At 47.4% G+C, this 15,657-nt stretch overlaps 1 protein-coding gene across 1 annotated transcript in view; it reads right to left on the bottom strand.

Moving 5' to 3' along the window:
- ABCA13 (ATP binding cassette subfamily A member 13) overlaps positions 1 to 15,657 on the bottom strand; it is a 372,949-nt gene that overhangs the window by 126,462 nt on the left and 230,830 nt on the right. The window contains exons 44-47 of the mRNA XM_035026542.1: positions 13,938 to 14,033; positions 8,560 to 8,629; positions 4,495 to 4,613; positions 2,107 to 2,194 (exon numbers count right to left, since the gene is read on the bottom strand). Of these exons, the coding sequence (XP_034882433.1) occupies positions 2,107 to 2,194; positions 4,495 to 4,613; positions 8,560 to 8,629; positions 13,938 to 14,033 (373 nt within the window). The remainder of the gene's footprint in view (positions 1 to 2,106; positions 2,195 to 4,494; positions 4,614 to 8,559; positions 8,630 to 13,937; positions 14,034 to 15,657) is intronic.

Below are 15,657 nucleotides of genomic sequence, written 5' to 3'. Positions count from 1 at the left end.
TATTCAAATTTCTCAAATTCTACTGAGCGTCGTAGAATGTATGCCAAACCCCAGGAAGGGAACTGTATCTGGCCTTCTTATCTGAAGTGCATACATTCTAGAAGGCATTTTGATTAAACAAGCTAAACGCTCCAGATGGAACGAAATTAACTCACGAAGGTCCCAGGACAGGCATTCTACAACATAATACATTCATTCATCCTAGGTCTATTTCTATGCAAATTTCCCATTTTCTCTACAAAAAAGCTATGAAAATCGGACAGCATCTTATGGATGTATCCTAAAGGCCAAAGCCACGGCCGGTGGTTAATTCCCAAAAAGTGAATGCAATGATCTGACATGACGTCAGCCACCAAGAGCACCTCAGGACCTGCAGACAGCAGACGCCCTTCACAGCTGCGGCGGCACCCTGATTCCCTAGCTCCTACAAAGGGGCTCGTTCCCCAGACACCCCAATAACACACGTGCATGCCTGTGCCTGGCAAAGGACAGTAGAAACCGCAGAAGTGGGGCACCTGGGTGGCTCAGTCGGTTAAGGGTCTGCCTTCAGCTCAGGTCATGATCCCGGGGTCCTGGGATCGAGCCCCACATCGGGCTCCTTGCTCAGCGGGAAGCCTGCTTCTCCCTCTGCCTCTGCCCCGCCCCCTCTCCCCCTGCTTGTGTGCGTGCTCTCTCTCTGTCAAATAAATAAATAAATTCTTGAAAAAAAAGGAGCAGGTATCAGGGAAACAATAAATCACATGTGCCCTCATCAGCGAAGCATAGACCCGGGAAGCCCGGACTGCTGGGCCCCACACGTCTGCACGCAAAGACACAACCACCTGCTACGAAGAATGTTTTGGACTGGTATAGATTAAAGAGGTAAAATATTCTCAGAGGAAATTCCTTCTACCACTTCGGCGTATTCTAACACTGGCCATGTCAGATGTTCGAGAAGCCAGCGAAGGTGTTTTAGGTGATTTTTGTCCCGAGCTATGAATCGTGACATTTTCCTCAGGAGCTATAAATATTCTCCCTGTGTGCTGCCCATAGAGGAAGAGAGACTTGAAGAAACCTCAGCTAAAGAAGGGATTTGTGACCAGCTGTACACAACGGAAATTCTTCGTCAGCGACTACCTAGTGAAATACGACGGTTAAAGCTTTCATCGGGGCTCATACTGTGAAGCATGAATGTGAAAACGTTCCTCAGGGATTACACTGTGAAATACTTGTGAAGATCCTTGATTCCACCGAGGGGAGCCCCGGCAGGCACACACCCTTACCCTGGTCCACGAACGTCCCCCCACAACGTGGGCAGGCCGCCTTCCTGGGCTCACAAAGCTTGACCTTATTGCATTCATTATACAACAGGTTTGTGAGCAGACCCAAAACCACCACAATCTACTCTCCAGATTTCTCTCTCAGTCGGGACCAACACCAGACCAGTTCACCCATCACTGGGAATGAAAGCTTTGAATCTCTGGTCTTTCCCCATCTGAAGACCATGTTAACTTCTTTCCTCAGAGAAGCTTCTGCTATGATTCACCACCTCTGAGTTCCCGCTAGTGGATGAAGGCAGGTTTCCTCTGATCTACTCTTCATTCCCACACAACTGAAGCGTCCTCCCACGTATTCTCGGCAATGCCGAGGGAAATGTTTCTAACTCACTGGGATAGTCCCAGCAGGGCTTGAAAACCCAGACCCCTACTAGTAGTCCTGAGTAGATACCTCTTCTCTGTGCTGGCTGTGGGTCCAACCAGCCTTCTGGAAGAAGGGCAGTTTTCAGGGCATGTACGGAAGAGTTCCTGAGCCACCAGGGAAGCTAGCCTCTGTTTTCAGTTATTCTGACAAAGGGTGTTTTTAAAGATGGGTGATCTTTTCATTAGCTTTAGTTCCATTAGGTGAATTCTGGTCTTGACAAAAAGCAGTAAATCTACTTGCTACATTGCTCTACAGTCTAAAGGGAAGCAACTCCTTTTCTCTTTTGTACATCTGTTTTTATTTCATAGTAACAAACACTGGGGTCCGATTCGGTTCCTCTCATGCCCAGGAATATATCTGCATGCCAACTTTCCCTAGATGCTCCCAGGAAGGAAACACAGGAAGGAAAAAGAGGGAAACTCTTACCTTCACCAGAGTGTCTGGTTGCGATGTATTTGGTTTTGCCTCTTGAACTTGATCAGGGATCTGCACTCCGAAAGACCAGCCTCCAAGCCTGACAACAGGAACAGCTGTTAGTGCTTTATTTTTTATTTTGTTTACTTCTTATAAAGATTTTATTTATTTATTTGACAGAAAGAGAGCACGAGCAGGGGGAGCAGCAGAGGGAGAGGGAGAAGCAGGCTCCCCACTGAGCAGGGAGCCCAATGCGGGGCTCAATCCCAGGACCCTGGGATCATGACCTGAGCCAAAGGCAGACGCTTCACCAACTGAGTCACCCAGGTGCGCCCAGCTGTTAGTGCTTTAACCAGCAAGCCAGGACTTCCAAGCAGAGGGCACTTCATCACCACTAACTAGTTATGATGGCCTGAGAACAGCAGTCCCCTGATCGTCCACCTTCAGTGACACCCCACAGGTGTTCAGGGCACAGAAAGGCACGGCGGGGCTCCTGGGTCAGGCATCCACGGAGGACCCTGCGTATTCAGCAGGTGCAGCTAAGGCTTGTCATACCAGAAAGTGTCCTTCCGGGACCGATATTTTGTTAGGAAATGCACATCATGTCCAGGACTTCGCTGTGATCACCAGCATGCTAACTATTCTAATTAATGGTCACTCCTCCTGCAGATTGACTATTCCAACTTACATAATCCGCCACTCTTTCAAGCTACCCCGTTTTGCACTGTTTTGCTTCCCTACTCTGGCTTCTTTCATCTCCAATGCAAATATCACCCCGTTCAGGAAGGTGTCCCAGAGGACTTCAGTTGGGGCCGATTTCCTCCTCTTTTGGGTTCTCACAACACCTGAGATCTCCAACCATTGATTCAACTGTCACCCTGGTTTTAACAGTCTGTCTGCTAGTTTATCGTTCATGCAGCTCTGTGAGTTTCCCTGGGTGGGGACGACCCTTTTTACCTCCATGTCCCATGGGCTGTGTAGTATCTGGAACCTATGAAGCTTCCAAAACTATCGGGCATTAGAAATGAAGGCTCATATTTAACTTTGGTTCTCACTCTCTGGATAGAGTAAGACTGAAGAACAGCCTTCTCTCGACAGCGCCGCTGCCCTAAGCAGAAACTGATGCAAAGGAATAAGGATACATTCCCACTGGGCTCAATGCATTCATTCACTCAAGGATGAATTCATTTAAGAGACATTGAATGAGCACCTTTTATATGCCAGATATTATTCTAAGCCCTAGGCATACAAGCCCCCACCTTTGAAAAACAGAGATTCTGGGACATGTAGAAAAATATAAGAGATGATCTTGGGGTGTCTGGATGGCTCAGTCAGTTGAGCTTCTGACTGTTGATTTCTGCTCAGGTCGTGATCTCAGGGTCATTGGATCGAGCCCTGAGTTGGGCTCTGTGCTCAGCAGGGAGTCTGCTCAGGATTCTCTCTCCCTCTCCCTCTCTCTCTCAAATAAACAAATCTTAAAAAAATAAAAAGATGTAAGAGGTGAGCAGCAGGAGTGTCAGGTGAAGCACAGTGGGGTCGGGAGGTGTCCAGGGAGGAGATAGCTGAGGGAACATCAAAGGTAAAGAGGAGGCAGGTCAAGGCAGGGGGTATCCCAGGCACTGCAGACGGATGGAACTAGGATGTTTCTGTATTAAAGCAACAGGATGTGTTTGAGGTTCCAGGAAATCTGATGGAGTGGCAAACGTGTTCCCAATCTAAAGCAATGAGCAGCACTCACCCCCACACTCCTCGTCCAGATTTGCCCCCTTAGGCTCAAGGAAACTCAGCACCAAACAAAAGCCTTCCCAGAAAATTTCCAGGATAGCAGATGCATCCACGTTCACGTATCGGATGCTGCACAGTAGAGGGAAATCTCAAGGGAGGCTGTTATTTCATTTATGCTGGGAAGTTAGCTGCGATTATTCTCCAAAGAGGTAAAACCGCCTTTTGGCTCCCCTGAGTGAATCTCCATTGATACAATTTCCCCCCACGTGGGAGAGTGAAAGCCAGCAGTAAGGAATCTTATTAAGGTCGGCAGCATTTCTTTGGAATTTTTACGAGCAACAACATTAAGCATTTGACTTTTGAGTTTTTAAGAATGTTGGCATTTGAGGGGGCGCCTGGGTGGCTGTGTTGGTTAAGCGTCTGCCTTCAGCTCAGGTCATGATCCCAGGGTCCTGGGTTCGAGTCCTGCACTGGGCTCCCTGCTCAGCTGGGGACGCTGCTTCTCCCCCTCCCTCTGCTGTTCCCCCTGCTTGTGTCCTCTCTCTCTCTTAAATAAATAAAATCTTTAAAAAAAAAAAAAAAGAAGAAGAAGGAGAAGAACGTCGGCACTTGAAACAATAGGATTTTCACAGTAACTTGCAGAACAGAAAAGACCCAGGGACAGTCTGCACCCACCTCGGTCTCTCCGACGGCACCAGCAAATACTCCTCCAGGTGGAAGGCTGACAGGTTCAGCAGAGTGTGGCCCAGGTGGTTGGTCAGGTAGGGAGCCCCGGCACTTGTGTTTGGACACTTCTGTAATTGTTTCCAAGGAGGTAAAATAGAAACTTCATTATAACCCACACACAGCCTTACTGACATCACTTTAAACATGACTTTCCCCAGCTTCCTTTTTTCATAACTTCTCTGTGGCCTTTTACGTGTTCTGGTCTCTCAGTCTCCTTGACAGTCACCTCCATTTGAGAATTATACCAGAATCCCACCATGACCTTCACCCGCAGTTACATTCGAGAACTGCACATCCTTCTCCATATGCAAGTTTGGGTGTTTGCAAGAACTTGAAATGGAAAAATACTCTCACGGGGGTGATCTGGCCTCTGATGAACTTGAAAGAGAGTCAGAGGCGCCGAGTTGAGGGATGCTACGCAGGAGAATTCAAAGGCACGTGTTTCTTGCAGAAGCGCCGAAAGTAGAAGCCAAGCCGCTCTTGGCCAGCACCCACCGGGAGGGCTGACGCCTGCTCAGAATCACTGCACAGAGGGAATCGCTGCACAGAGAAGCAGGCCCTGCCACCGTCGGGATCCAGACTGTTTCCCAGGACGGTTTAGGAAAGACAATCCACTTCTAAATCCAGCTTCTAAAGTGTGCCTTCCCACCTGCACACTGGAAATGAAACCGGCCTCCGCCAGCTGGTGGGTTTTTGTGGATTCAGACAGCCGTAAAAGAAGGACGGCAAAGTAAGGGTCGTAGATAAATTCAAGATAAGGCTTCCAGGTTTGTGATCAAAAGGACGGGGAAAGACAGGGAAAGGAATGAGGGTCGTTTATCAGTTAGAATTCTGCCAACGTCAGTGCCTTCAGTCACAGGTTAACGTAACACCCTGTACGGTTTCCCCACCTCCAGCCTTCTTTCTGATCCACCCACTGCATCCGGATGCATCTCTCTAGAATGACAGTGTTCATTCAGATAACCGCCTTGCAGAAAAATTCAAATTGCAATCAGGAAGGCAGGTGCACTAGAAAATGTCCTCCATTTCTCTGGGACACCTGGGTAACCCAGGTCGTTAACCATCTGCCTTCAGCTCATATCATGATCCCAGGGTCCTGGGATCGAGTCCCGCATCAGGCTCCCTGCTCAGCAGGAAGTCTGCTTCTCCCTCTCCCACTCCCCCGGCTTGTGTTCCTGCTCTCGCTAACTCTCTCTCTGTCAAATAAATAAATAAAATCTTTAAAAAGAAGAAAGAAAGAAAGAAAGAAAGAAAGAAAGAAAGAAAGAAAGGAAGGAAGGAAGGAAGGAAGGAAGGAAGGAAGGAAGGAAGGAAGGAAGGAAAGAAAGAAAGAAAGAAAGAAAGAAAGAAAGAAAGAGAAAGAAAGGAGGGAGGGAGGAAGAAAGAAGGAAGGAAGGAAAGAAGAAGAAGAAAGAAAGAAAAAGAAAGAGAGAGAGAGAGAAAGAAAGAAAGAAAGAAAGAAAGAAAGAAAGAAAGAAAGAAAGAAAGAAAGAAAGAAAGAAAGAAAAAAAATGTTGGTTTCTCTTTCTAACCTTATCTGTTTGGTTCTGTCCCAACACGCCCTCTGTAGTAAGCTGAATACTGGCCCGTGAATCTCGGGAACCCACGTGTAAAGGCTACCTTCAATGGCAGGGACTTTGCAGACCTTATTAAAGTGAGAATCTTGCAAAGGGGAGACTGTCCTGGCTTATCAGGGTGAGCCCTAAAGCAGGCACATGCACCCTCAGAAGAGGGAGAGCCAGGCAGAGAGGAGGAGGCCAAGGAACAGGAAGGAGGGAGCCGCAGAAGCCAGCGGGGACAGGAACAGACTCTGCCACCGCCTCTAGGCAGACCGCCCTGATTTCATCCCCATATACCGGTTTCAGGCTTCTGACTCGAGACGGTGAGAGGGCTGACTTGTTGCTGCAAGGCACCCAGTTTGTGACAAGTTATTACAGCGGTCACAGGAAGCGAGGGCCCCCTCCACTCAGTCTGTGGGAAGCCACGCTCCTTCCCGACGGCAGGCTTTGAGTCCTGGCACGCTGTTCTCCAGGGACAGTGAAGCCTGAAACAGCCCCTTGTCCTTCGGAGCCAGCGCGATTCCAGTCCCCTCTCTAATGGCATGTCTGCAAAGCAACGTGTCCCCCTCAGAAGCAGGGCTGACCCTGGAACGCTGTTGCAGGTTGGGAGAGACTCACGCATTTGACGAAAATCCAAGGCAATGGACATATTCCTGCACACCAGGGCCCCTGGATAGCACGTGTGAGTTTAAGGGGAGAGAAATACCTTGCCTTCCGACAAAACACAGGTAACTGGGCAGCACCATTCTGCGGGGTGGGTCTGAATCCCACTCGACGTCCTGTCCCCTGGACGGGAGTCCTCTGTCTCCCAGCGTGCGGACCAGCATTTCTCGAAGGGCGTCCCAAAGAACACAGGTGCCACAGACGGGAAGGAATCACTAGTCAAGTATAACCTGCGCAAAACTGCCTCTGTTCTAGGCCACCATCAGCACCAGCGTGAGCGCGCGTCACCAGGAAGAGCATCGGGACGGGCTGCAGCAAGGACACCCACTAGATTTGGCTTTATCCGTAGGTCCGAGGCTTGTCCGGCCATGGAGCTGTTTCACATGAACCTTTCTTCCCTACGTGCATATTACTGAAATCTTACAGTTCCCATAAGTTGGCGTGAATTTAGGAACATCTCCGTCATTGGTTCCTTTGCCACGGACACCCAGTCTAGAGACAATGGAGCTAAAGTAGCTTGTAGGAAAAGGCGCCGATTTAACAGAATGATGAGATCAAGGCCACAGAATAAGAGCACAGAATGAAAAATCAGTGGTTTCGTAATGGAAGGGAATAAACAAGAGGGAAGAATCCATCGTTGCGTCCAAAAAACCGGGAGCTAAAGATGGCTGGGTTGTCCCTGCAAAGGAGCAGGAAACCCGGCTGAGCTGCCGGACAGCCTGGGCCCCAGGGCCATGGGCAGAGTCCTCAGCAAATGCTCAGCAGCCACCAGCCACGTCTCTGCCACCCCTCAGCCACGGGGCGGTGCCCCTGCTGTCAGTCACGTGCCCACACTCCGCCTCGGAGAAGAAAACAGGCCAGGTCCATCCAGGACAAAACCTCCTCAAGTCACTACACTTGTAAAAGGAATTTCTCCCAGGTGCCACTAAACAGAAAAACCCCTGGAAACATGGTCTTCGTGGGGCCACATTTTCCTAACAGACCCTCGGGGTTCATTTAAATTGAGATTTTTGTTTTTCCTTGATTTTTGGAAATTAGGATTGCTCATTAGCTTGCTGATTGTGGCTCATGGGCCAATGCTTTTTTATTAATTACCTTTTGAGATTTCCTTTGAGATGAGTTCCAGTCAGCTTTCCAAATAAATTTCAATCCCCTCTCCAGTGCAGAGCAGATAGCTAAGGCCTCGACCATAATCCAAACAGCCAGCTGGTATCTTAGCTTCTAATATGCAGCTCTCCATATTCAAGCAAGCATAAGACAAGACGCTGGGGGTCATCCTGCCTTAAAATTGCGGGAAATTTCTCCCCAAAAGGCAATTCTAGCTTCTTTCTCATGATTTGAAGATTAATTTGCTTAATAAATGCTGTCAGGGATGTTAATGGTCATGAACAGCAGGAAACAAATAGCAGGGCCACTGTAGAGCCCACAGAACATCCGTGGCCACTGTAGAGCCCACAGAACATCTGTGCCCACTATAGAGTCCACAGAACATCCATGCCCACTGTGGATCCCACAGAACATCCGTGGCCACTATAGAGCCTACAGAACATCCATGGCCACTGTAGAGCCCACAGAACATCCGTGGCCACTGTGGAGCCCACAGAACATCCGTATCATGTAAATGTCCACTCTGTGTCCTGAAACTTTTCCAAAAACCAGCTAATCAGGTCAACCAGGGAGTCGCAGAGGCTCCCTGAGTTAACAACAATGAAGACGTCATAGACGGAGTAAGCTCATTTTTGTTACTTGAGGTTTAAGTGGACAAAAGATCAAACACACTGTAGACACCTACCAGGCAGCCGCAGGAATCCTGCACTCGTGGCTGAGACAGGGGATCCACATGCCAGCATGAAGAATTCTTCCTAACAAACAAAGGAGAGACTCAGGATGATCTTTCAGATTACAGAGCTCGTTTATTTCCATAAACGAGAGCCCAGCCCAGAGCCGCTCACAAGATAATCATCTCCTGCTGCAGAAAGCAGAGCTCTTACATTTGTTTTCACAGCTTGAGCTGCTAATCTGATGACAATGTTTTATTACAGTGACAATATTTCCACTCTATTAAATGATGCTCACTTGGTCGCTTGTACCGAATGTGCTGCCAAGGCTCCCCGGGACGTGCGCCAGGGGCCCCGGGGGCTGTCTACCTCCACAAGCACCTGCTCTCACAGCCAGCTACTCCACGCACCACGCCCACAATCACTAAGCACAAGGAGCTGCTAATTCCGCTTCATGGCATGACACAGCGATTTAATCAGCATTTAGAGAAAAACAGTGATTAATATTCCAGTACGAAGAAAGGCTGCCAGACAGAAACAGTTAGGAAAGCACCTTGTACAGTGGCTCAAAAACCTTTCATCCCAAAGTTCCCCAGTAGCTCCCATCCTCGGAAACTTCGTTCTTTCTACTAATGCTCATAAATCAAAAGTTGCTTTAGTAACAATTATTCCTACCTCCTCAAAACTTGGCTAAGAAGGGAGGAGACTAACATTTCCCAAGCAATGGACACACCCTGCCCAGTATTTCTGCCAAAACGTCCTGCTAGCCCTACTTTGCAGAAGAGTAAGTGGAGGCTCTGAGAGATCAGGCAGCTCGTCCAAGATCACACTGAGTAGGATGGGCCTTTGGCGCCCTGAGCCCACGCTCGTGGCTCTGGGGTATTCTGCTCCCACGTGAGAACACCAAAATGCAAAGTATCCAGTCCAAAGACAAGAAATTTGCTGTGTCTATTTAAGCAGGTCAGCAAGAACCTGGCTTCTTCCGGTTTGGGATTCCAGTTGAAACAGGTCTCTTGAATGCAGGTCAGCCTGCGATTCCTCAGTCTACTGTGCTTTTTTTTTTTTTTTAAGATTTTATATATTTATTAGAGACCGTGTGATAGGGAGCACGAGGCGGGGGGAGGGGCAGAGGGAGAAGCAGGCTCCCCGCTGAGCAGGGAGCCGGATGCGGGGCTCGATCCCAGGACCCCAGGATCCCGACCTGAGCAGAAGGCAGATGCTTAATGACTGAGCCACCCAGGCATTTTGAATCTCAGAAAGAGGGAGCTGCTCTAAGGGCCTGACCTTTTGAGGAGAGGGCTGTGAGACACAAACTCGCCTAAAGGAACAACAACTCTTCATGCAGGCTGTGAGGGCACCCCAGCCGGTCTGAAGGGTGAACCTGCTTCAAGCTGATGCACGCCTTGCTTGCGGACCCAAGTCCCTTGGTCTGTAGCAGAACTCACTCACCTGCCTTGAGATCTGCAGACCACTGGCCTTGAGACTGAAGGACCAGACTTTCCCAGAAGGCAAGCCCTGACTGCATTCGAGAACATCTGCCGGATGCCAGCAAGTCTGTTCAGGGTCCTGTGGACAAATCACTGACGGCCTGGGCACCTGCTTCTCTGGCACCCAGCCCCCTCCCTTTTCCAGCGCCTTCCCCTCTAAAATCCTTCCACTTCGCCTGGAAGACGGCCTTTGGGATGACAGCCCACCATATCTTCCCAGGTAGCCGGCTTCCTGAAGAAAGCACACCTTCCTTTCCCACCATCACTTGTCCCTCAAGTATCGGTTTCCCAGTGGCAAGCCATTGAACCTGAGTTCAGAACCGGTACTCGGTCCAGTAACAGGGCCACCCTGTCCCCTGAGCTGAGCACTGCTCTTTCTAGAAAACCCAGAGTCAGGGATGCAGCAAGAGCAGAGCCGGGTTTAGTAACTTGCCCACGACACACAGCAAAGACACAATAGAGCTGAGATGTGGGCTCAGGCAGCCGGTCCCTGAATCCAGGTTCTCTGCCCCTTCACCACCATGGCTGACCTGCACACTATGCTTTCAGTGCTTGACCTCATCATCCGTCTGGACAGTCCCCTCCGAGGGAATGTGTCACCAGCCCTTCCTAGCTGCGAGGACCCAACCTCAGGAACGCTGGGAGTCAGAGTCCACCAAGATGATTTGATTCCTCATACTGCCACAGATTGTCGAATCATGGAAATGACCTTACACCTCTCCTCACCTGGCTTTTACAGTTCAGTGGAAATATAAAATCTGCTTTCTTCCACTCTTGTTCTCTATAAAGCATTAACGAGAATGGGTGGGGAAAGGGACCATCTTATCTTGGAGATGGAGGGGAAAGTGTCACCAGATCACAAACCTTGTACAATGAAACTAAATATTTAAAGCTACCAGTCGGGCTTCCAAAAATTGGCAACTTTAAGCACATTTTTAAAATTTAAATTACACATCATGTATTATGATGAGAAAACTTGTATTTTAGGTCAGGCTTATGCCACAATCGATTTTTTTTTTTTTTTGGAGCTCTTTATTGCCTTCCATACAAAAAGAGGTAAAAGTCAGGAATTCATCACGTCTGAGGCTCAGAGGATCGCAACGGAAAAATAACCCATAAGCAGAATCCCACTTAGTATCTTAAAATGTTTCCTCTAATTTAATAATTAAGTGATTGGTCAAGTCTGCCAGGAAAGGAAAATGCAGATATCCCTGAATTCAAGACTAATTTTCACTTACAGAAGGAAACTTACTTGTCCTAAGGAAAACCTTTTGCTTCCATCTGGGACCTTAGCAAAGCAAACCTTATTTTCGTCACACGGGCAGAAATTATTAATATAAGTATTCATAGTGATGGGTCCAGGGCAATCTGCCCCAAAATATGCTACTGTGGCATATTGATTATTTTCAATTAAATTTACAGAGGAAAGAGCTGATAGAGGCCAGGCACTCTGACCCTTTGTCTTGAAAGTAGGAGAAAAGTCTCCCTGCGGAAGGTACCTTCTCTTCTTATCTGGAGAATACTGTATAAACAAACCATGCTACTTCTTTACTAACTGCCTACCCGAAGCCCAAACTTCTTTGTTTTGTAGATTCTTTACAAATGTATCATTTCTTTGTCTAAAAGGTGTCAGAGCTGCCTGCTTTGGTCACTTCTCGAGCTCCCATACATACTAATTACATTTGTTTTTCTCCTGTTCATCTGTTTTATGTCGATTTAATTATTAGACCAGCCAAAGAACCTAGAAGGGAAGAAAGGAAAAGCCTTCAGCCCCTAAAATAGCATTCTTGCGTGAGGCAGCCCCCCACCCCCACCTTTTGTCATGGTGACCAAGACAAATGGGCAGGAAAGGTTACAAAATAGGAATGGTTAAGAATAGCCCGGTGATGGGTATTAAGGAGGGTTCGTACTGCATGGAGCACTGGGTGTTATACGAAAACAATGGATCGTGGATCACCACATCAAAAACTAATGATGTATTGTATGGTGACTAACATAACATAATAAAATTTAATAAATAAATAAATAAAAGAATAGACCTGGTGGATTTCACAAAGAGAAAGGAGAAAACCAAAACAACAGATTCAGGAAGGAAAAGAAAGGCTGAAGAGTAAACCGAAGAGGGTGAGCTAGCTGCAGGGGCTGCTGAGGGAGGGGGCGCTGAGCCTGGGGAGGGGGGGATGGGGAGCCATCCTGAGTGCCTGGAAAGGAACTGAAATTCTAAATATGTTCTGCCGTCCTTAGCACTGAATCTGCTTTTTTCCCCTCCGGAGAGATTTGATAAAGAAATGTCCTTTTGGGGCACCTGAGTGTCTCAGTCGACTATGCATCTTGCCTTCCGCTTAGGTCATGATCCCAGGGTCCTGGTATCCAGTCTTGCATTGGGCTCCCTGCTCAGGGGGAAGCCTGCTTCTCCCTCTCCCACTCCCCCTGCTTGTGTTCCCTTTCTCTGTCAAATAAATAAATAAAATCTTAAAAAAAAAATGTCCTTTTATCTGCCAGCCACTGACAGGTGGGGCCAGCCCCGCTCCCCACGGGCCCTGGGCTACATGTTGGTTTCTCCAAGCCGGTTTTATATCCTGCCCGGTTCAGTAGAGGGGCGGGATACAAAGGTATCGCCATAGAAGGTCCTGCCTAGTAAACGAAATTACTTTGTTTTTCAGCACCTGACTACAGTGAGGCAACATAATTAATTTCTTATAATTCTTCCTTACTGAGCCCCCTAATAGTTATTTGCTCCCGAGCTAATTGCCAACATGACGAATGCACAGGATGTGTCTTCGCAGATTAGAAAAACCTATTGCCAATATTGCCTTATTGTCTGGATTTTTATATTTATGACTCCAAAACGTACACTTTGGTACTTAATACATCATTGTGGTTTTATCACTTTTCCCACGTGCTCTTTCCAGAACTATAAATTCCCGATGCAGGGCCAGATCGGGCATCAATCCTGGTTCCTACCACAGCACTGTATTTCTAGTAGATCCTCAATAAATAACAGTCAAGCAAACTTAGAAAATTGTTTATGAAGAAAGACAGGCTTTCCCGAGTTTCATTAAAAAGTCATCTCGATGTTATCATTTTCAAACCTTAGAAGAAAAAAATCTTCAAAGTAATTCACCTCCAAACGGATGAAACATTTTAAGTTTCCTTAGTTAAAAAAAGTCTTTTCATATGTACAAGTGTTCCCTAAACGTTAGTAAGTTAATACACATTTCAGGGCGCCTGGGTGGCTCAGTCGTTAAGCGGCTACCTTCGGCTCAGGTCATGATCCCAGGGTCCTGGGATCCAGCCCTGCATCGGGCTCCCTGCTCAGCGGGAAGCCTGCTTCTCCCTCTCCCATTCCCCCTGCTTGTGTTCCTGCTCTCGCTGTCTCTGTCAAATAAATAAATAAAATCTTAAAAAAAAAATACACATTTCATATTTACTTGCTACTTTATGTTTTTTACCTTTGGGTTTTATTAAACAAATTGAATGCTATTTCTTTTTTTCTTTTTTTTTCTTTTTTTGCTATAATATAAAGCCTGTGTTTGTGCTTACCAAGGAACAGAAGGGGCAACTAGGTAACCTACTCCTTAGGCTAATGTTACATCGTGTCATTCCAACTTGCAAGGGGGAGGGGCGCCAGGGTGGCTCGCTGGGTTGATCCAACCACTCTTGATTTCCGCTCAGGTTAGGATCTCAGGGTCATGCGATGGAGCCCCGAATGGGCTCTGCGCTCACCACAGTCCCTCTCCCTCTGCTCCTCCTCCCCCATCTCTAAAATAAATAATTAAAATCTTCAAAAAAATAAAATAAAACAAACTTGCAGCGGGAAAGACCAGTCAGGCAGGGAGATGGTTCTCGGGGTCTGCGGGGTTGTGGTTGGGGTGCGCCCTCTGGCAAAGGCAACCGATACTTACAGGTCTGGGTTTAAATCAGCACAGGGCGGATCCTGATCTCCAAACTTCCGCAAAAGCACGTGGGCGAGCTCCTGGCCCACGCTCCCGCTGCCGCTGCTGCTTATCGATAGGAAGACAAAAGAAATAAGGCGGCCGTGTTAGGTCCTCGCCGGCAGAGATCACAGGACAGCACGCCCTACCTGAGCCGATCCAGGCACATGATCCTTAGATCCGTGATCGCAGATAACGCTGTTGAGTTAGCATAGTAAAGCCAAACCAGCAATAAGATCAAGGATTTTCTCAAAAGCACAGGATTGCCCTCACAGACATGCATTGTTACATACTGATGTTCACAGTACATTATTGTTCTCCTCTTTTCATTTCTTCTTATTATGATATTGCCATTTTGGCATCTTGGCATAGTTCTATTGAATTGTAAAGGCTGCATAATATTTCATCACATTAATATATTAAAATCTATTTTAAAAATTCTCTTAACGTTGGAACTCTGGTTTGGTTCGAATATTCTATTAGCTAGCTCTGCAATAGAACTTTGTATTTTTCTGCTTTTTTTGTTTCTATGTGTGAGCTATATGGAACCACCCCTTTCTTGGTAAGACGTCCTCAGCGCAGAATCCTGTGCGTGCTTTAGGTATATATCGAATTATAATATTTATTTTAGTGGCACAAACGTCAGAAGTCAGGTAACAGTTCAGGCAGCACTGCTGAGAAACCAAGGCCACCAGTATTTAATTTCCTTACTGAAGACACCACCAGCGATAAGACACACTGTTCCTCTAACAGGGGGGAGGTGTGGAAACAAACTATACGACATCTTATACATGGGTTGCAAGAGACACCTTGATTTGAGAAAATGGAGAGGAAAAGATCATTTAAACCCGTCTAAATCGGACTGAGTGGGAGTGGCCTCATTTGAAGTAATCAAAACTCTGAATTACTGTATTTCCAAAAGAAAATAGGTTTATTACTTTCTAGAACTTACACCGAGTCATTTACAAAATGCTTTTGAATAGACATGGTTGGGAACACTTATCCCCAAGACAAACAAAAATGATGTATTATTAGCATGATAAATTACTTATATGTAAACGGTGGCTTAAAATCCCTTTGGAAAGAAGCAGCACGTAAATTAACAAATGCACGCAAAGATTTATTCTAAAGAACTTAAAACTGTAGCTTCCGTTAAGAAATGCAAGACCCTCAATGGAATGTTCAATCACGGCTTCTTCTGATTTGCTTATGGGCAGTGAGACGCTGATGCCCAAATACCGTTCTGAACTGCTACCGGCAATCAATATAGGGGGGTCGAGGTGGTCAGGCTTACTGCACCCTCACGTCCCGTCAGCACCAATAAGAGCCCGAAAGGAGAAGGAACTTCAGTATTTTCCACTGCGCAGCCCTCTACCCAGATAGGATCTGACAAAGATTTCAAATTTTCCTAATGCCCTCAGTGAGCCTCTAACGTACCCATCTGATGTTTTCTCTCCTCCACATTTATCAGCGGCTCCTCGTTACCTTCCTCGTGACCTATGCGCCTTGAAAATGGAAGCTAAGAACCCCCACACTCCTCAGGCCTTGCCATCGCTGGACAAATGCTGCCCAACACTCTCTCCCAGAAGGCTGCACCGCACCCCACCCCGCCCCTGCCCCGCCCAGCCCAACCTCACCGGGCGTCAACTCGCCCCTGCCAGCCCCGCCCAACCCCACCTGGACCAGACCA

The sequence above is a fragment of the Mirounga leonina genome, unplaced genomic scaffold (assembly GCF_011800145.1).
Source record: "Mirounga leonina isolate KUSES-001 unplaced genomic scaffold, KU_Mleo_1.0 Mir_199, whole genome shotgun sequence".
In the NCBI taxonomy this organism is placed as follows: domain Eukaryota; kingdom Metazoa; phylum Chordata; class Mammalia; order Carnivora; family Phocidae; genus Mirounga; species Mirounga leonina.
The sequence above is the reverse complement of the archived record's forward strand: the minus strand, read 5'-3'. Positions and strand labels throughout refer to the sequence as shown.